Source organism: Colobus angolensis, unplaced genomic scaffold, assembly GCF_000951035.1.
Source record: "Colobus angolensis palliatus isolate OR3802 unplaced genomic scaffold, Cang.pa_1.0 Scaffold230, whole genome shotgun sequence".
Classification (NCBI taxonomy): Eukaryota; Metazoa; Chordata; class Mammalia; order Primates; family Cercopithecidae; genus Colobus; species Colobus angolensis.
Genome location: NW_012115489.1, coordinates 3,954,358 through 3,975,856, shown reverse-complemented (window position 1 = coordinate 3,975,856; position 21,499 = coordinate 3,954,358). Strand labels below are relative to the sequence as shown.

Below are 21,499 nucleotides of genomic sequence, written 5' to 3'. Positions count from 1 at the left end.
GATCCTTCTACAATCTCCTCCTTTCATGCTGCAAGTGAAGGACCATGAGACTGCAAAATATGTGCTGAGACAAGCCAAGAACAGCACTGTTCACTACAGCACACGGCCAAGCCCGTGAATCAGGCAGGAGAGGGTGGTCCTTCTAGCAGGAGATAGGGAGAGGGTTGTGTGTACTGGGTGAAGGGGAGGGCACAGCCTGAGAAGAGCGGGCAGAGGATGGATAATGTCTTGGCATCCCAGCTTGTTTCCTAGGTGAGAATTTGAAACACCTGGTTAAGCATGGCCAATCCCACTCATGGGGGAGAATGGTCTGAACTAAGGTGTCACATACCTCAAAGTTCAGTAACAAAGGGAAACACATGACTGTCCGCAAATGTTGACTGGGCCTGACACTGTGATGGGAGATAAGATGGCCACAGCCCCAGGGGCCCTTTTCAGTGAGAGGAGGGACTCTTTCATCATTCCTCCTTCACCTTAGCCTCCCTCATGCTCCATCAGGATCCTTTAGCCACCATTGGCCACGAAAGGAAAACAGGATGAAGCTAATATCCAGGAACTAAACATGCTTTTCTTTAGATCCTTGTTCTCCCAGTGTTCAGTGGTTCTTCCCACTTGGGCTGGGGAGTCAAGCAGGTCTGTTGCAGACAGAGCGTGTCTTCATAACCACAGAGATCATGGGCAGCCCCATGAGAAGGAATAAAAGACAGAGAGCAGGCCAGAAGCAGTGGCTCACGCCTGTACTCTCAGCACTTTGGGAGGCCAAGGTGGGCAGATCACAAGGTCAGGAGTTTGAGACCAGCCTGGCCAACATGGTGAAACCCCATCTCTGCTGAAAATACAAAAATTAGCCAGACGTGGTGGCAGGCGCCTGTAATCCCAGCTATTCGGGAGGCTGAGGCAGGAGAAGCTCCTGAACCCAGGAGGTGGAGGTTGCAGTGAGCCAAGATCACGCCACTGTGTTCCAGTCTGGGCGACAGAGTGAGATTTGGTCTTAAAAAAAAAAAAAAAAAAGACAGAGAGCAGGGGAGTCAGTAACTTTTACTGAATTTTTTAAATTTTTTTCCTGAACCTTCTAGGGAAAAACTCTTGATGCTCTTAAGAGCTTGGTTACATGATCAATGAACACCAACTGCTAAAGTGTGGGGGTGGGGATGAGCACTGGCTCTAACATTGAGCAAACTGCAAAGTACCGCCAAAGAGAAGCACAGAGCCAAGGTTGCTGTTCACCTCCATCCACTGCCTTCCCTACCCTGGAAGTATCTGCAGACACCTGATGCCATTTCACTCCCTCAGCAGTCCTAATATCGTTTGGTAGATTTGCTGTAAAAATTCATCATCACCACGTAGCATTCATGGAATGTCTGCTGGGCATAGACCCAGGAGCAGATGTTATAAGAAAGTGAGGTTGGAAAGCCATGCTGCAGGCATTAAAATATAAAATCTTAAAAACGTTAAAACTTTCTCAAAGTGTCTTTCTTGGGTGCAGCAGATGACACTGATCGCAATCCTCACTTTCATTGTCCACAGTCTGGGTGGCCCAGTAAACATGAGGAAGAGATGCCTGTACCTTCTGGATGCTCCCGCTGAAAGGCTTCAGGACACCTGAATTCTTCTTCACATCATCATAATTGGGGACTCCGCCAACAAAAATGTCCGTGTTGCACTTAATCTGTGTGAAGCCTCCCTGCCAAGAGATTAAAAACAAAGCATGGTATAACTTTAAAACAGATGTTCAAAATGATCAAATGGGTCTTCGATTCCCTGTTATGGAACAAAATGGTAGGCAGAGCCTGAAGCCCCACATGACAGTCTGTCTACACATGGGCTTCACTCTCACAGTGCTTCTCATGGACACTCTCACGGTGCTCCACCTGCCTGCATGTTGGTGAAAGTCTTCATGTCTCTGAGACTTCGTTTCATTGTCTGCAATGGGAGTCATTGTATCTACCTCATAGCTATGTCATGATGACTGTGGCAGACTGCATTACTGTTCATAGGTACCCTCCCCACAGGAAGATTGCCTCCAACCTGTCGGCTGGCTCAGATGAGCTTGTGTGACTTCCTATAGCCAATAAAACACGAGCAGAAGAGAAAAGAATCACTTCTGGGCAGAGGCTTTCAGAGCCAGAGTAGTTCACCATGCCCTTTTCTCCTTCCCTCTGTTCCTTCAGCCCGGATCTCAGATTAGAGCTGCAGCTAACCATTGGTGGGTACGTATCATGAGTGAGAAATAAACCCTTAAATTTGAGAGCTCTGGGAATGAACACACTTTAGATAATGTTAAGTTATTATTTCCTTTGATTTACAATAAAATAAATACAAATAGTAGCAGCTTTGATCATTTATTTAACAAATATTATTGGGCACTTACTATAATATGCCCCATCTACTATGTTAAGTGCTGGACAAAGAGCAGAAAATAAGAAAGACCCAGTCCCTGCCCTGCAGGGGTTTACGCAAGTAGGGAATACAGACAAGCGAAAGAGCAGGTGAGATCAGCACTGGGAAGAACTGTACGGGTGGCTATGGGTGCACCGGGGTGCTGGACAAGGGAGTCTCATATGCTACGCTAGACACAGGGAGTGGGGGAGGTGGTCAAGGAAGAGTTAACATTGTAGAAACTGGAAGACATTGGGGCTTAGAGGGAATGTGAGTATAAGGCACAGGCGAGAAGGGGCCAGAGCATGCAGGGCCTTATACGCCACATTAGGAGCATGAACTTTACCCAAAAAAACAGTGAGATTTAAGGAGGAGAGAGAGAGGTCTGTGCTTTGGAAGATCATTGGCCAGAAGGGGGAGAATGAATCTGGGGTCATGTCAAGGGTAGAGAAGACGAGACAGGCGAGCCATGGAGGAGGAAGCTCTGTTTATCTTAGGGAGCACCCACAGTGGCTGGGTCCAGCCAGGTAGCCCAGGGAAATTTCAATTAGATTAACTGACCGAAGTGCCTTCTGTCAATAGCTTTCAGGCAGCTTTGAGGGTTCTTACTTAACTAGGAGGTTATCAAAGAAGCATAAAAGCTTTCAGGAATTCTTGTGGCCCAGAAGAATACTGAACCAGTCAGGAACTGTCACCACAAACCCACAGGCATCTTTCTCTTGTCATTGCTTTTACCCAAAAGCTAAAATAAGATGGAAAGAGGAAAGGAGGAAGGACACAGGGTCAAGGAGGTTTCAGAGCAGCTGGCTGCTAGGAAAAAAAACTGCATTATGGCTGTGTCCAGCAGCGGGGCCTCGTGGAGTGAGGAGCAGTTCCTTTTGGCTGCTCATCAAAATCCTCGTCCAACACCCTCCTGCTGACAAGTGGAAGGGCTGCAGCTGCCATGCCCAAGGGGGACCGCAGGAGAGAAGCAAACAGACCCCACCAAAGCCAGGCCTGCTCTGCAGTGAAGGGTTTTATGCCTGGATCCTACACTTTGGCTTGGCTGGAAGCAGTTTGCAAAGCTGAGCAAACCTCCGGACTGGAGTTTCCTGAAAGTCTCAGAAGCACTGCTCTTCCATGCGTCTTGCATAGTCAGACCCAAGCCCAGGCTTCTGATATTTCTCATTGCTGCCAACTGAGCAGCCTGGTGGTCAGGTTTAGTCTGCGCACAGGCTCTTAGGTGCTTAGGTCCTGGGTTAGCCCCTCAGAGTGTACTCTAAACCCTGCCTTCATCTGTCTCTGAGCTCTAAGACCACTGCCCTGTCAGTCACACTTCGAACATGATATGGACAGCGGGGGAACAGAATTTCTTGTGGAAAAGACTTGATGAAGGTTTAGCATATGGAGATCAGGCATTGGCCTTCCCACTCCTGGCTCACAGTAGACTCAGCAGAACATCCCTCCAATGCACACACCAAAGCCACACCTTCCTGTGGGTTCCTCTTGCTTTTCTTTTGCTTTAAAACTCCAGTCAGCTCCATTCACCCACATGCCACCAAAGGTCAAAAAGTCAAAATGGAGGGTGCAGGTGCCACCATATTGGCTTCATGCTCTTTTGCTGATGTGCAGTGATAGAAACTCTGAGGTGTGGTTTTTACCTATGTGTCATCTCTTAAATCCTAATAGTAAATGAAGCATCCTGAAGTGTAACTTATTTATAATCATGGACCCTGCCCCTACTGTTTAGAAACATTCCCACCCTCAGCTTTTGTTCCTATTTTACAGATGTTTGCAACTAAGATCTAGAGAGATATAATTGAATTTATATCATTAAACCAACAGACAGCCAGGTGCATTCTTGTGAGCTTCTAATTCTGTCTTGGAGTAAAGTCGGCTGTTAGAATGTTCTGGATTGCACCAGAATTGACTTCGGTTCTCCATTTAAAGTCAATTTCCCTTCATCCTTTCCTTTCTTCCCTCCCCCTCCCTTCCTGCCTTCCACAGATATATATGGAGCATTTTCTAGGTGTGAAGGGTGCCCACCTCTTGACACAGAACCCAATTTGGGATTCCCCTCACTCCCAAGGAGGTCCAATTGGTTCCAACTGGTCCTCCCACTGCAGCAGCCCCTCAGGCTGGCTTCTGGAAATATGTGACCCTCTTTCTTCTCTCTCCAATCAAGTACCTCTTTCCCCAGCAAAAGTCCCTTTTCCTTCCTTTTCTTTTTTCTACTAGTCCATTTGCTTATTAGTATACCCACATTTGTCAATGTCCTTTGCAAATCTTCCTTTGCACAGAATGAAAACTGGTGGGAAGTAAGATACTGGCAAATCTAAAGTCCCCTCTATTTTTGAGGAACTGTAAACTGTGTGTGTGTTTGCAGAATCCTAGCAGGCTATAGTTTAAAGCAAATCTCCCTGACTTCCTCCTAAAAATGTTATTTTTCTTTGTATATGACCTTGGAATTAAAATCATGGAGGAAAGTTATAATCTTGAGTAGAAATCCTATCCTCTTGAGTCCATAACCATACACTATTCACTACCACCGCCACTACTATTACTACTACTACTACTACTACTACTGCTACTACTGCTACTACTAAGTAAAGCTATTTAGTGCTGACCTGGCATCAGGTACTGCTGCTTTTTACATGTATAATTCTTTTAATTCACACAACAACTCTGTGAAGTAGGCACTATTATCATCATCACCATTATCCCCACTGATAAGAGGATAATGCTGAGACAAGAAAAACAATCTTGGTAGGTCAAGTAACCAGAATGAGCTCACACCACTGGTAAGTAATTGAGCCAGATTTTGAGCCCCAGGAGTCTGGACTCACAGCCCATTCTTGTCAGGCCTCCCCCATGCACCATGGGCCCTCCCCAGAGTCCGTGTTCTTACCTACTACCTGGTGCAGCTGATAAGAACAAAGATGGAGGTGGGAGGTGAAGAGGTGAAAGGCAATTTTGTAAGTGCTAAACGTATTGGGTGTCAACTCACTTAATCAACACAACAACTCTATGAGGCCCATACTACTATTATCCCCATTTATAGCTAAGTGATAGAAAAGTTAAGTAATTTGCCCAATGGGGAGCTGGGATTTTCACACAGGCACTGAAGTCCATGTACTTAACCACAACACTGTGCTGCTTTTGTACCAAGACAGGCAGAAAATAGTACTCTGGCTCACACTAACCATCAAGAGAAAAGGTGTGCTGTTCTTACCTCTGCCATTCCCTCCACTACCTTCTGCTTATCCACCTGTAAGATTCCATTCTTTGCTGTGCGAGATACACGAAGCTCATGCCAGTTGCCTAGGGTGAGGGGATCTTCACTCCTGTGGAAGGAAGATGTGATATTAATTTTATGTATCAAGTTGATTAGGATAAGGAATGCCCAGATAGCTGGTAGAACATTATTTCTGGGTGTGTCTGTGAGTGTGTTTCTGGAAGAGATGAGCATCTGAATCAGGAGACTTAGTAAAGATCTGCCCTCATCAACCTGGGCAAGCATCACGCAATCTGCAGAGGCTCTGAACTGAACAAAAAGGAAGAGGAGTGGGGATGTGCTCTCTCTTCTTGAGCTGGGACATCCATCTTCTCTGACCCCGAGCTTCGATGTTGGTTCTTTGGTCTTCAGACTTGGACCAAGACTTACATCATCAGCTTCTTGGTACTTGGGCCTTTGACTTGGACTGGGACGAACATCATGGGCTCTCTGGTTCTCAGGCCTTCAGGCTTGGACTGGAAATACACCACTAAATTTCCTGGGCTGCCACCTTGCAGATGGCAGGCCATGGGACTTCTCAGCCTCCATAATCATGCAAGCCAATGCCTCAGGATAAATCTCTCTACATGTCTATGTATAGCCTATTGGTTCTGTTTCCCTGGAGAACCCTGACTAACACAGAAGGAAACTGAGCATGGGTTAGCATGTTATGGATCATTTTTGTCAATCTAGCCATGAGGAAGCTAAAGCTAACCTTAGGCACCCCAATCCATTCAGTAAAAAGAAAACACTAATTACTGCTTAGTAACAACAGCAGGATTAGTTACTGTTTATTGGACCCCTTCATACAGTAGGAGCATTGCATTTATTGTTTGATTTATTCCTTACAATGAGCCTGAAATGGGGTTCAGTGAGTCTGGTGAAATGAGTTTTCTCGATGAGAGGTGGCGTGAAGGTAAAATATGGTGATGATTGCGCACAAGCTTGGAAGAAGAGAAAAATTATAGGAGCTATGATGTAAAAAACCAATTCTTTAGTGTACCAATGTCTGTAACATACTTTGAAATGCATAAAAAATAAGAAGGACCTTTCTGCTGTAGGCCTGAGTGGTTGCTGTTGAAAAGGGCACATTCGTAAAACCTAGAAAACTGGTGGTGGTCCTGGCCAGACGCTACTCCAACGCAAAGCTGTCATCACGAAGAACGTTGATGATGGCATCTCAGATCACCCCTACAGCCACCAGATATCCCCTTGGACAAAACTGTTATCAATAAAGATGTCTTCAGAGACCCTGGTCTTAAACACAAGGCCCAATGGGAGACCAAGGTCAAGTTTGAAGAGACGAACAGATGGGCAAGAACAAGTGGTTCTTTGAGAAGTTGCAGTTTTAGGTGCTTTGTTTTGGTCATTAAAATTTTTTTAAAAAAATAAGAAGGATGGATGGATAGATATAACAGTGGCTAGATATGTGATGAGGCAAATATAGCAAAATGTTAATTACAGACTATAGGTGCTCGGTATCAGGATGCTTACCGTACAATTCTTCCAATTTTTCTATATGTTTGAAATTTTTCATAATAAAATTTTGGGAGGGAAACAGATTCCATATTTTCTGATATTGTAAAAATGATTAAAATTACATTAAAAGTTCAATTATTCATTCAAAGTGGAAGTGCTTAAAGTTTAATGATATTTATGCAAGTTTTACTCATTACATTTTATAGTGAGGTGTGCAGAAAGAGACTCATTATTGCATTTGTATTTCTAGCAATGTCTAGTTCCTGGCCCTCGTTGAACTTCCCAATTATCTCGCGGTCCTGGATCATCTTTAGAAAACCATGAGGAATACCAATGGGCACAATTATTGAAAGGTCACCACCCCCTCACTTGATTTTTTTTTGCTTTGGCAAATGCTTTTGTGATTTGTTCTTAGCAATTAGAATTTAATCACCTTGGCTAAATCAATATGCAATAAAGAAATAAGCAGCCCTTTTTAAGTGGTCTATCTCCATAACAGAGCCATTTCATGTTTTTGTACTGCAGAGGTCATTTGCTGTCAATATGCCACCTTCTTCAACATCCTTTTATCGATCACGGCCATCAAGAACTCATTTCGATTGTTGTGATTTTTAATCAAGTTCATAATGAATTTGCCCATCTTATCCTTTTCCTAAAGTTAAAATGATCTGGCCACTTCTGCAACTTCCTGTAGTTTGGGTTTTCACTGCATTTTCTTAATTAAGCAAGAAGTCTTTGAAATGGTTTTCAAAATAAACAGCTTCCAACGGGGCATCTGAAACACCAAGAGTAATCACTGTTGTTAGGTTACCCTCAGGAGGCGATGGGATAAGGGGACAGATGGTGGTTTGTCCCTTAGAAACTCTTGCCTCATTTTCATCACCTAATTCTGAAAAATTCTTCTTCCAGTTGCCTTCCCTTACAGGCAGTGAAACAATAACTTAATAAATGTACAAAAAAAATTAAAAACATCTCGTGTCAAAAATAAGCACAGAGTTATGAAAGAGAGAAATGCTGGACTTCTAAGGGTTCCATGTGCTCGTGACCCCACAGATGGAGCTGCCACTGCAGAGAGGCAGTGTGGAGGGGGCAGTCTGTCCAGGAGGACGGCTGATGAGCCCTGACCCTCTCCTGGATCTTTCTGGTCATTCCTTATCCAGGAAGAAAACCATTTAAAAGTGCAAGGTGATATTCAAGGTGTCTTCCTTTGTCAACCTGACATACAGTTCTAAGTGAATTGCTTAGGCTATTTTGCATAATCATATGTAAATTGAATCAATTAAATCCCCACCAAAGTTATCTTGAAATATAGGATGTTTTTGCATAACCAGAGGTACAACAATATTTATCCATTCCCCTAGGGGGGAAGGTGTCACTGATGTGCAGAAATTCGGCCACAAGGACAAAAACAAACCATCCTTTTTAAGAACTGTTAAAACCTAATGCAGTGAGCATTTTCTATCAGCCAGCAGAAATGATCAGTAGTTAAGGGCAACGCATGGTTTTAGCATCTCACCCACATACTCTTTTTAAACATGACAGTCTAGCAATATGAAGAGTGATGGAAAACAGTTTGCAACATTCTTTGAAACAACAGACTGACTGATATCACGTTACAGGGCACCATGGAGCAAAACATTCTAGTGAGTTTCAAAAGAGAAGTATTAGATAAACGTAGGAACAAGAAGTATGTCTGCATTCGATTAGTGGCCCCTCCGGCTTGAAGGTTAAAACTACCATCAATGCAATAAAAGGATGGGAGGCATAAATAAAAGCATCTGCATCTACAAACTACAGGCTCCAAGGAACAATCCACCTGCTCAGTAATTTAACAGCACAAACTAGATAACAGTAGGAAAGTTTTGACTACTCAGACCAGTTCTGCAAATACCAGCAAGTACTGCAGAAGCACCCATTTCCTGCTATGCTATTAAAACCACTCATCGCACATCTTTCTTGAGCATACTGCTTAGGGAACGGGTCTTTGCATTGCTGATGATTCACTGTCAGTTTCCATTAAAGAAATAGTTCAAGAGGAAAGAGAAAATTTAGAGTGAGGTCATCAAGGACATTTTTGTTCAAAAATAATAATACTTTTTTACTAGTTGACATGTATTTGATGGATGCCCATCATGTGACGCTCTGTTTAAGATGCTGATTAGTTACAGTTCGTCAAGTTTCTGCGGATGACGTGGCATAACTTTAGGTGGAAATGGAGGCAGTTTACCTCCACCTGAAGCAAGTCCATTTTCCATAGTTTGGAGCATAGAATTGCACCTGTTGGGTAGTTATTTGAGAAAAGGAAGCCTTGTGGGAAGGAGAATACTCTCCATGGGAAGCCTGCCATCTGCCTGAAGCAGGACGAGTCAGCACAAGTTTCAGAAGATAAGCACGTAGAGAAGACAGGGCGAGTGTGAGCTGTTGAATGGCAAGTTGGGTTTTTTTCTGAAGTGGTTACTATTTGCCTTTTTAAGGGAAAGGGTCCCAGAAGGTTTCAGCCCTCACCTGAGAACACCGGTCCCAGAGCCACAGTCAAAGCGGAACTCCACGTGGCCCCCTGCCATGTTGATGGACAGGAAGTCTTTGCTGCCTGTGTCATAGCTGTACAAGAGAACACCATCTCCTGAGTCTGGCCGAAATGTGATCTCAAACTCCATGAAGGAAAGGTAATGCTGGGGCTCCAGTGGCCAGGGAGTTGCAGCGTAGGATCTCAGAGACTCTCTGAATTGAGGAATGGTCAAGATGAAAGCTGAAAAAACAAGCATGGTGTTAGAAATCAATCTGTGGCAGAAACTGGCCAGATGTGCACCCACAGCTGTGTTCTTTTCCTCCTGGGTACAGACCTAAACTATAATTCCCAGCAGCCCTGCAGTTAGGTTGCTGGTGTGACTGAATTCTGGCCAGTAGAATATGAGTGAAAGAATCACAGAGAACCCTAGGTGTGACCCCTAAAACTTTCCTCCATCCTCCATGCTCTTCCTCTCCTCTTGTGTGCTGGCAGGATGCAGGTATCAGTGGAGGACTCTAAGGTCCCAGAAGAGCCATTAGATGGAAGGAAACTGTGTCCCTGTATAACTCTGTGGAGCAGAAGGCCCTCTCTCACCATCGTCTCTGACCTGCAGTGATTTTGTAATATGAGCAAGAACCAGCCTTGATTAGTAAGGCTTCTGAAATATGAGATGGTATGTAACAGCATTGGCTTACCCTGACTCATATGCCCTCTTTTAGGTGACATGAGATTTGAGATTACAAACATTTTCCCCAGCATGGTATCTTAGGTCCAAATCTGAATTAGGGAAGAATTTGACTAGTTTTGTGATCTTAGCCTCAGTTTTATTTTCTTTTTATTATAATTTTAGAATTCGGCAAAAATGATTTTCCAAAATCATTTTTGGAACCCTCCATGATTTTCCAAAATCTTTGAAATTTTCTGTTATTATTTGCATGTGTGTGCACACATATGTGTATTTGTGTGTATGTGTGTTTCCATGTTTATACACACATAGTGTGTGCATGTATATATATTTACATACTTTCTGTATATTCAGTATTAAAGTGTGGAATAATTTAGTAGAACGGTACAAATAAAGGTTAATTTTGTCCCATCACATTGTTCATGTTTCTGTGTCTACCTTCCCAATCCATTTTTTTTTCCAAGATGGAGTCTCGCTCCGTCACCCAGGCTGGAGTACAGTGGTGCTCTCAGCTCACTGCAACCTCTGCCTTCTGGGTTCAAGCAATTCTCCTGCCTCAGCCTCTCAAGTAGCTGGGATTACAGCCATACACCACCACGCCCAGCTGATTTTTGTGTTTTTAGTAGAGATGGGGTTTCACCACATTGGCCTCGTGATCCGCCTACCTCGGCCTCCCAAAGTGCTGGGATTACAGGCATGAGCCATCGCGCCTGGCCCCACCTTCCCAATCTGTTATCAGAAATTGACAGATATTCTAAAGAGCATGAGCATGAGCTTTAAATGCTTTGAATTCAGTCTGATACAAACCATACCAATACAGGCTTTTACTTGGGAGGCAGAGGCAGGAGAATGGTGTGAACCTGGGAAGCGGAGCTTGCAGTGAGCCGACATCGTGCCACTGCACTCCAGCCTGGGCGACAGAGCGAGACTCCGTCTCAAAAAAAAAAAAAAAAGTTATTCAAGGGCCAAGAGGAGCCCACTCATTCTTAGCATCTTGAAATGAACATATGTTTGGCTGAGGGACGGAAGGTGCCCTGCAGTAAGAAGTGCTGAAAGGCTCAACATCAGATGAGTGAGTTATCTTTACTAAACAAATTTTGGCAGTCAGACACTCCAACCTGGTTAAAAAAAGTTTCCCCCATCTCTCCCAACAAAGCAATGTTGATCCCATAAAAGTGTATAGGGCTTTGTTAGCTTTGTTAAAAGCACATTGATGAGGCCTGGCGGGTGGATCACTTGAGGCCAGGAGTTTGAGGGCAGCCTGGCCAACATGGTGAAACCCTGTCTCTACTAAAAATACAAAAATTAGCTGGGCGTGGTGGCGCACGCCTGTAGTCCTAGCTACTCAGGAGGCTGAGGCAGAAGAGAATCACTTGAACCCGGGAGGCAGAAGTTGCAATGAGCCAAGACGTGCCACTGCACTCCAGCCTGGGTAACATAGGGAGCCTTTGTCTCAAAAAAAAAAACAAAACAAGACAAAAAACCAAATCTACATTGATGATAAAGTACATCTACACAAATTAACATGCAGATAGAAACCGCCATCAACTTGCTTCTTTCTCACCGTCTTCACAGTGTCGACCTTTAAACCCAAGGGGACAGAGGCAAATGTAGGAGTCGGCTTTGATTGCTGTACAGGTGCCACCATTGACGCATGAGGCCTCGTCGCAGATTCCACTGCTGCATTCCCCTAAATACAGAATGGGAATTACAGAGCCCGTCCGCCGTGTGTGCCAGTCCGACACAGTGGCACTGATCCCACCAGCAGCTCATGGTTCTGAATAAATACAGTTCCGTTCTTACTCCTGTCGATTTGCAGCTCTGCACAACTGCAAACAGGCTTTCAGGATAAGTGGAACCTGCTCTTCATTTTAATGTGATTTTGGTTTGTCCCGTATGAAGAGCTATAGAGACTTTAAAAAACATGATGGACACAATAAATCAAAGAATACATTTCTAGACAATTTTATGACCACTCACTGGGATGACTGAGCTGTTTCTGCTTTAATTCATCTCTCTGTTGCTCCCACAAGAGCATATTTCAATCCCTCCAATGTCAACAGGGTGTTTATGTTAAAAGCGTTCTAAATTGCATGACCCCAATTAGCTTAAGTGCTGCTGCCTTGTTGGTTCAAAGTTGAGACAAGCAAGGTAGGCACGGAAGGAGTTACCCAGCCACATCTAAGCTGATTAACTCACCTGGATTGTCAACTCCTCTGTCTGGGGTAAGGAGCAGAGAGAGAGGGCCCCATAATACGTTGGCACACGGGTTTCAGAATCCCTATTTCTACTTCCAAAGTTACACCCTGATGAGGGACAGAAAGGTGGCTTGCAGTAAGAAGGCTGAAAGGCTTAACACCCGATGAGTGAGTTCTCTTCACCAAACAGATCAGAGAGATCCAGAAAGGGTATCCTTCGTCATTTTCAAGTGCAGGTCATCAGAGGAAAACAAATGGACTTTTCATGGGCTGTTTTTCTTCTGCTTCTTTGTGTTTTCTCTTTGTGTGTAAGAAATCAGTTAGACAGATGGACCACCATCTGGCCCAGAACCACGTGAGGGAGTACAAAACACTTTTTCTGGGGGTGGAGGTAGAAGGGCATGCCCCTGGAAATGAAGGGTCCAGCTGTGCTCTCTCCCAGTCGTCAAGGCTTCCCTCTGCATGAGCTGGTAGCCCACCCTGTGAGGGCAGGAGCCTCCCCTAGCCTGAATGTGTCATCTCAGCCGGATGAATCTCTCACCCTTCCCTCCTTGAATTGGTCCAGACTTTTCATAAAGACTCACTGGGAGGACGGGTAAGGGCCAGGCACCCAGGGTAGACCCAGGAGAGGAGACTGACTTCAGGAACTGCTAACAGAATTTAATTAAAGCCTGTGCAGATGGCTTGCCACCCCAGCTGGGCTGGGCTAGCCTCTGTGAATTCCAGCTGGTGGCTACTGAATGTTCAGGCAGACATGGCCAGTGGTCTCCAGCCACAGCCCTAAGAATGTCACCCCCAGCATTCGCAGTCTCCACAGAGATGCTGGCTGACTTCGATCTTAAAGAGCCAAACTCTCAAACGTCCCTGAGCCCTGCCAATTTCTGTGCGTTGTGATTCCTTCCCAGAGCTTGGCTGGATCCACAGAAAGAAGCGGGGTCCTTGTATGTGATTTTAGATGAACAGAAAAGGATTACTTTACAAATCTTATGCATTTTAACTATTTTTTAAGAGGTGAGGGTAAGGTAGGGGAGGTCATGAAAGCCAGATGGAGTTGCTGACTTGGTGAAAGCAGCATTTCAGCAAGATTACTCTGGGAATGGCACGCAAGACAGACTGATGAGTGACAGGAGTGGAGGAGAGGAAAGAAGTCCTATAGGGGAGTGAACAGGGTGGCCACAAAGAAAATGGAGAGACTGGGAAGGATCAGACATCCAAGGAAGGAAGAAATGAGAGATTCACTGTAGTGGTCGAAGGGCAAGAAGATTCCTCCAGCACAATCTCAATATTTGTAGCTTGAAAGGCTAAAAGAATGGTGCAGGAGGGAAGAAATAAGAGTGGCTGTGGACAGGACCTGGCTTCTGCAAAGCAAAGGGAGAGGTTGCTTTGGTTGGATTTAAGTCTAAAATGACTGTGGAAATACTCAGTGCTGGTATCAGGCCTTGACAGAAGGGAGAGAAGTTCCCAGAGTTTCCAAACCGGTGTGGGTACAGGGTCACACAAGGCATGGCACTTGTGTGAGCTGGAGAGAACCTGAGCATGGGTGAGTAAGCCACAGCAGGGGCTCTGTGAACCGAGAAGGAAAAAATATTGCATCTGTATTTTGCCTAGCCTCTGCCTGGAGCTGGGTATGTATTTCCATCAACTTTCAATGCAGGCAAGATATTTCTAGTATTAGTAGTTCTTGTGACTTGTGACCAACAGACCTCACAGTTGTTGTCACATTCCATTTATTGCACATATTTCAAAGTATCATTTATACTTGTTGCTACTTTGAAGTCATGGGACTTATTTCACCCACCATTAAATAATTCTGTTCCTTAATGCTTTATAAAGGAGCACATATATTATTGTAAAAGCAAAACAAAAAATATGTGATAGGGCTGGGTTTCAGTATAATTGTTTCCCTTTATAATATTACATATATTATTTTTCTCCATTTAAGAACATCGTTATGAGAAGAGGCCCATGGGCTTCCCCAGACCACCAAAGGGGGCTGCAGTGCACCTGGGCTACTGAGAAGAGAGAACCCTGGCAGCAAGAGCCCAGGGAAGCCAGGAAGGGTGAGTGCAGAGTGTAGCTGAATAGGTTCATTTTAGGGGGAAAACTCTCAACTCAGAGTGATGAGAAGGAGAGGTGGGTGCGGCAAGGTCATGTATACATGGACCTCATCATCAATATGTAAAGTCACTTTCACCAGCGCCTACCATAGGCCGGCTGTTGTATAGGTTTCTGCTAGATAAGAAAGCAAGAGGTAGAAGAGAAATAAGGCTTCTAAGGAGGGGAAAGAATGTGGAACATTATTGGGTGGAGTTCCTTAAAGAGACCAAGAACAAGTAGAAACTTCCCTGTCTCCAGCCCCCAATCCATAACTGAGGCCCACCTATTTTTCCCCTGATGATCTGTCAGATCTCTCTCTGTTTCTACCACCTGGATTAAACCGTCATTTGTCATGTGACCTACTGCAATAGACCTCAGCTGGTCTACATGTATCCCTGAAAGCCCCTTCTAATGAGCTTTCAGGGGATCTTCTCAAATCACAAACTACATCATGGCACCCATCCCCCACTTCCTCTTCCCCTGGAATAAGCCCTTCCCTCGCCTGGAACGTCCTTCTCTCCCTTCTCCACATTTTCACTCCTACTCTTGCTTCATATTAACATCCTCTTCTGAGAAACTCTTTCCCCGGCCCCCAAACCCTACAACCTCCCTATTGAACATCACCATTGCAGCACCACTTCTCCTTCATAACACTTACCCCAGGTGTAACTTCACCTTCACTGTGTGATTATTATATTAATTTGGTCTCTCCTCATGGTAACCATATGAGGACTGAGCCTTGTTCATTACTTGATCTCCAGCACCCAGCGCTGTGACAAGCACTAAGCAGGTGCTCAGTGAAGTATTTATTGAGTGAAATGAGGAAAAGAGCTGGTAAGCCAGGGTGAGACCCATGGTCACCACAGACCCCTTGAATCCGGGAAGTGGCTCTGTGACTGCTCCAGCAGAGTGGGGATATCCAAGACAGGATTGGCATAAATGGGCGGTGGAAATATAGGTTTGAGAATCTGAATGGAAATAATCAAGAGCTGGACCAGAGAACGCAAAATTTGCTGAGATTTCTGACTAACTATTGTAGAATGTGACTTGCAGAGAGCACAGGAGCTGGGAACAGGCTAACGAAAGACAGGAGATGAAGTGGAAGGAACTGAGTAATGAAAGGCCCCTCTGGGGAATGAAAACAGGTTTAGTGGGAAGGCAGAGAAGAAGTCACAGCTGAAGATGGCAATGCCAAGTTAGAGATATCAGACGGGAAACCATGACCTCCCTGGTGAGGCCGCGTTTGACTTACAAAAACTTGAATTTCAGGAGGAGTAACCCAAAGGACAGCAAACATGAAAGCTGAGGAAGGATAACCAGCCCCACTCTTACAACCCTGGGGAAAGTGAAATGGGAAGAAATGTAAAACACCAACATGGCTGACAGGTGCCATTAACATTCACAGAGAGAAATCTATACAGTAATCCAATAGCTGTATCCAGGGAGCTGGAGCCCGCAAGAGAGGTCTTTTTGGTGCCACCTGCTGGAGAAGCGGGTATCACACTGTGCCGGAATTAACAAAGCTGGCAGAAATCAGTTCTTGCCCAACTTTGCAACCTTTGAACTACCTGTAAGAGGTTTCCATGCCATCTCAGGACTGCCAGGTTTATTCAGGGCTGTTCCCCTGAAGAAACAGATTATAGCTGGTTTGATGGGTAGGATTAAAATATGAATAATAATATTAATAACAGGAAATATTTATGAAATGTTTGTGATGTGCAAAGCCCTATTCTAAGTGCTTTTTATGCACCACAACTCATTTAAACAAAATAATCTTATGAGGTAGATACTATTTCTAGATGGGGAGACTGAGTTGCAAAAATTTTTCAAATCCAGGTAATCTGCCTTCAGGGTCCAGGCTCATAAACAAGGCATGTGATTCCTAATGGAATGGCTGGTTCTTATGTTCTGAATCATCACAGAGAGAAAACGGATTTTGGAGACATTGTCCTACCATAGTGACAACTTTAATCATTGTTTCAGTCATTGCTGCTTACTGTTTACTTTGACCAAGTAATCCATGGATGGTAAACTTTTTTTGTGAAGTAAACTGCATCTTTTATAGTTATAACAATGGCATCACCTATAGGAGTGAACAAGGTGGAGGGAAACAATTTGGTAGCCATTGATGTAGTTGATTTTGTCAAGAGGGTAGTCCCTGGTGCCAGAATGGCTGAGGTCACATTAGGCTCTACCACTTACTAGCTGTGTGACCTTGGGCGAGTTACTTAACTGTTCTGTGCCATTGGTTTTTTGTTCTGTTTTGTTTTGTTTTTTGTTTTTTAAGACAGAATCTCACTCTGTTGCCCAAGCTGGAGTGTAGTGGCACAATCTCAGCTCACTGCAACCTCTGCCTGCTGAGTTCAAGCAATTCTCCTGCCTCAGCCTCGTGGGTAGCTGGGATTACAGAGGCGTGACACCATGCCCAGCTAATTTTTGTATTTTAGTAGAGATGGAGTTTCACCATGTTGGCCAGGCTGGTCTCCAACTCCTGACCTCAGGTGATTTGCCTGCCTCAGCCTCCCAAAGTGCTGAGATGACAGGCGTGAGCCATCACGTCCAGCCCCATTGGTTCTTATCTGTAAAGTAAGGCTAATGATAGCACCTACTTCATAATAACCGTGGAAAGATCAAAGTAATTTAGAATGATGCCTACTTAAAGTAGGTGCTCAACTAATATTAGCTACAAGAAAAACAAACAAAACAAATAACTGTTCTAGGAGTCATGAGGATTGAATCCTACCTCTGATTGAGGAATGGGGAGAGGGATGAATTGATATGTGGTCAAGAAAATGCAGCAAAATGTTAACAGGAGAATCTAGGCAATGAGACTCTGATGTTCACTGTGCATTCTTTCAAAATAACATCTTAGAGATGGGGCTTGGCAAAGTCATGAGGATGCGATGCTTAGAGTAGTGAGTGAAAAGGAGAGTATCCTAGAGATATCGATCTGGAGTCCTGATATCATAGAGACCCTGTTATGGACTAAACTGCTTTTCCTCCCAAATTCACAGTTGAAGTCCTAACTCTCTGTATTTGGAGATAGTATCTTTAAGGAGGTATTTAAGGTTAATTGAGGTCATAAGAGGGGGGACTTAATCCGGTCTGATTGGTATCCTTGTAGGAGGATATTTGGACACACAGACATACCAGGGGTGTGCACACACAGAGGAAAGACCCCTGGAGCACACAGTGAGAAGGTGGCTGTCTGCAAGCCAAGGAGAGAGGCCTCCCCAGGAACCAAATTGGCCGGCACCTTGATCTGGGACTTCCAGCCTCCAGAACTGTGGGAAAATTAATTTCGGATGTTTAACTCCCCCAGTCTGCAGTATTTTGTTATGGCAGCTCTAGTAGACAGTCCCTGAATTAACCAACCTGGGAATTATCTACCTGCTGCCTTCAGTGATAGAATAAACATCCTTATTGCTTTAAAAATAAGCCTAGCTCTGCCTGCTACTTTCGATAAGTTATTTAACTTCTGCAAGCCCCAGTTTCTTCATCTATAAAATGGGCATGATAATAATTTCTACCTCTTAGAGTTAGTGTGAAAGTAAATGAGAGAGTATATGAGAAAATGTTTGGCACTGTGATCATGAATTAGAATTCGACCACTTCTTTAAGAAACAGAGAGTATATGAAAGCTCTTCTTACATTACTGTGTTAGCTCTTCCACTGGACTGGGTGAGGTAAGGTAAATGGGCTGGATTGCTTGTTGCTTTGTCCAATAAGACCATGCCATATTTCATGATGAGACCCAAATTGCTAGCAAGACACAACCAGTGTTTGGTCCACCATACTGTTTCCATATCTTGGTGTTCAGATGCAGAGTCAGCATGTCTGCAGAGCACCAGCCTCACCCCTGGGGCCCACCTCCCTCCTGACGTTCTGCAGGTACCAGCTTCCCAGGGTAGCACCTAATGTTGCTGTTCCCTCCGTGGGCCAAGCCAGAAAGGCAGTCCCATAAGACATACGTCCCATAAGACTACCCCAACCCACCAGGCAGCCACTTACCCACATCAGCCCCGCTGAGTGCTTTTCCCAGGGGCCAGGGCCTCATGTCGATTCTCCTCCCATTCACAGCGAGTGACTGCACACAACCTTGAAAGCCTCGGTTTGTCCCTGTTGCTCTGACCAACCAGTAAGCGCTGGGAGCACCACCAAGATAGAGAGGTGTCCGGAAAGTAATTTTACTGTATTGGCCCTTTAAGAAAGATGACCACTCATGAATACTCTCACTAAACAAAATCGAAAGCCAAAACACACCAGATTTTTATGAGGGACATGGTTAAGACGTCAGTGACAGCTCCAGCGTTTTCTTCCATCTGTATTTATCTTTAAGACCTTACCTTACTGGAAAATTAAACCCACGATTACCGTAGGGAACTCAATGAGTTTTTCAGAGGGCTATGCTTCCAGAAGGGAGGATTTTGGAATGTCTAGAAGGGAAGGGAAGGGAGGTCAGAGCCACGCCTGACCCACCAGGCAGTGAACCATGCTAGGCATCCAACAAAAATGTTCTCTTTCCAGTCCTGACACCAGCTGACTGTGTACTTTGGAAGGATCTTAGGGCTATTCTGTGCCTCCAAAGGTGATAATACTAATTTCATATACAGTGGGCTAATCATTACCTTTTCATTGTCCTAGTCACCTTTATACTATATCCTGAGAGAAACATCGTCGGGGTGGGGTGGGGTGAGGGGGAAATTACCAAACAGATCATGATGCAAAGTGTTTTGAAATTTGCTTATATGACTTTTTTTTTTTAAGTGTTGTTACAGTGAGGTAGGAAAATTTCCCATCTTAGACCAAACCACAATCTGGATTGCAGGTTTTAAGGTTACAAAATACAGAGCTGAAGATTAGGTGGGACAAAATTAAGTCACCCTTGGCCATTTTTTTTTTTTTTTTTTTTTTTGAGACAGAGTCTTGCTCTGTCGCCCAGGCTGAGCCATCTTGGCTCACTGTAAACTCTGCCTCCCAGGTTCAAGCTATTCTCCTGCCTCAGCCTCCTGAGTAGCTGGGATTACAGGCATGTGCTACCAAGCCCAGCTAATTTTATATTTTTAGTAGAGACTGGGTTTCACCACGTTGGTCAGGCTGGTCTCGAACTCCTGACCTTGTGATCCACCCGCCTTAGCCTCCCAAAGTGCTCGGATTACAGGCATGAGCCACCACACCCGGCCTGGTTATTCTTTTTTTTATGACCAAAATATCTCATTCATCTGCATTATAGGGTAAGGAAGGGTGTCAGGGAAAGACACACTGCCAGAACTTAGAAAATGTTCAGAGTGTAAGACTCTGAAACATAATTATGATCCTTTAAACTTCTGTTACCAGCAAGTGGAAAATCTAATCATTGTTTTATCTTTTCTGATGAAGAGATAAGAATCATTTGTAAATAGCAGACTGAACACAAGCTAGGATATGGGTTTTCAGGGTCAGTTACACTGTTTGCCAGCCACTGAGCATGCTGCTTTCATTAGATGAGTTAAACGTCCTCTTGGCTTCTTTCACCAAGATTCTCAGAATTGACTTCTTCTGGATCCTATCCCGGCCCTTCCAGTTTTGTTCTGTGATCTGGGGCCACAGCAGGAGGCTGACAGCTCAATCCTTTTCTACAACATAAAGTGCCTTGTAGGGGTGGGTGGCTACTTTGCTGCGCCCTTCGCAAGATCCCCGGCAATAGTCTTCAAACCTGGCTTCAGATGAAGGTTGCCTTCTGATCCCTGGAGCTTGCTTTGCCTGCCTCTACAGAGAAATGGAAGAATTCACATTCTCCCAGGGCAGCCCTTAACAGTTTGGGATGAGTCTGAGGTATAATTTACACTCCAGAGCTCCTCTACTGGATCAGGCAGAAACCATACTCTGAAAAACTTGGCCTGAGATCTCACTCTTGCTGATAATCTCTTCTTCCCTGTCCGTCTCCTCTCTCTCAGCAGTTTCTCCTGGGAGCACTTTCTTAATACATCATTTGCACAGGACTCCACATCTCAGGTCTGTTGCTGGGGAATCTCACTTAAGATAGAATCACTGTCTCTCAGGACAGCTTATTAAACAGCCACACCTGTGGTCCTGCTTGACAACTTGCTTAGCAAGTCTCGCTAGTATGGAGGCAGTCTTCAGCCTGAGTATCCATAAAGCTACATGCTTCTTGCAATTAATTCCTTTTTCAAAAAAAGATGGTGATATGGTTTGGCTGTGTCTCCACCCAAATATCATCTTGAATTGTAGCTCCCATAATCCCCACGTGTTGTGGGAAGGACTCGGTGGGAGGTAACTGAATCATGGGGGTGGTTACCCCCATGCTGTTCTCGCGATAGTGAGTTCTCATGAGCTCTGATAGTTTTATAAGGGGCTTTTCCCCCTTCGCTCAGCACTTCTCCTTGCTGCTGCCATGTGAAGAAGGACATGTTTGCTTCCCCTTCCACTATGATTGTAAGTTTTCTGAGGCCTTTGCAGCCATGCAGAACTGTACGTCAATTAAACCTCTTTTCTTTATGAATTACCCAGTCTCGGATATTTCTTCATAGCAGTATGAGAACGGACTAATACAGATGGGGTCTGACTATGTTACCCAGGCTGATGTGCAGGGCTATTCATAGGCTCAAAGATGACTCACTGCAGGCTCAACCTCCTGGGCTCAAGCGATCCTCCCTCCTCAGCCTCCCAAGTAGCTGGCATATGCCACAACATCTGGCTAATTTTTCTATTTTTGGTAGAGATGGGGTTTCACCATGTTGCCTAGGCTAGTCTCAAACTCCTGAGCTCAACTGATCCTCCTGCCTTGGCTTCCCAAAGTGTGAGAATTATAGGCATGAGCCACTGTACCTGGCAATTAAATTAATTCTCTTTTTTTTTTTTGAGATGGAGTCTTGCTCCGTAGCCTAGGCTGGAATGCA

At 44.6% G+C, this 21,499-nt stretch overlaps 1 protein-coding gene across 4 annotated transcripts in view; it reads right to left on the bottom strand.

Annotated features, from left to right (window-relative positions):
• The window catches only part of EGFLAM (EGF-like, fibronectin type III and laminin G domains), a 199,156-nt gene that overhangs the window by 28,855 nt on the left and 148,802 nt on the right, over positions 1–21,499 (bottom strand). For 3 of the 4 annotated variants that reach the window (XM_011944386.1, XM_011944387.1, XM_011944388.1), the window contains 5 exons: positions 18,612–18,801; positions 11,870–11,995; positions 9,617–9,860; positions 5,591–5,702; positions 1,568–1,684 (listed from right to left, as the gene is read on the bottom strand). In XM_011944386.1, the coding sequence (XP_011799776.1) occupies positions 1,568–1,684; positions 5,591–5,702; positions 9,617–9,860; positions 11,870–11,995; positions 18,612–18,801 (789 nt within the window). The remainder of the gene's footprint in view (positions 1–1,567; positions 1,685–5,590; positions 5,703–9,616; positions 9,861–11,869; positions 11,996–18,611; positions 18,802–21,499) is intronic. The other variant, XM_011944389.1, reaches the window with a different exon arrangement.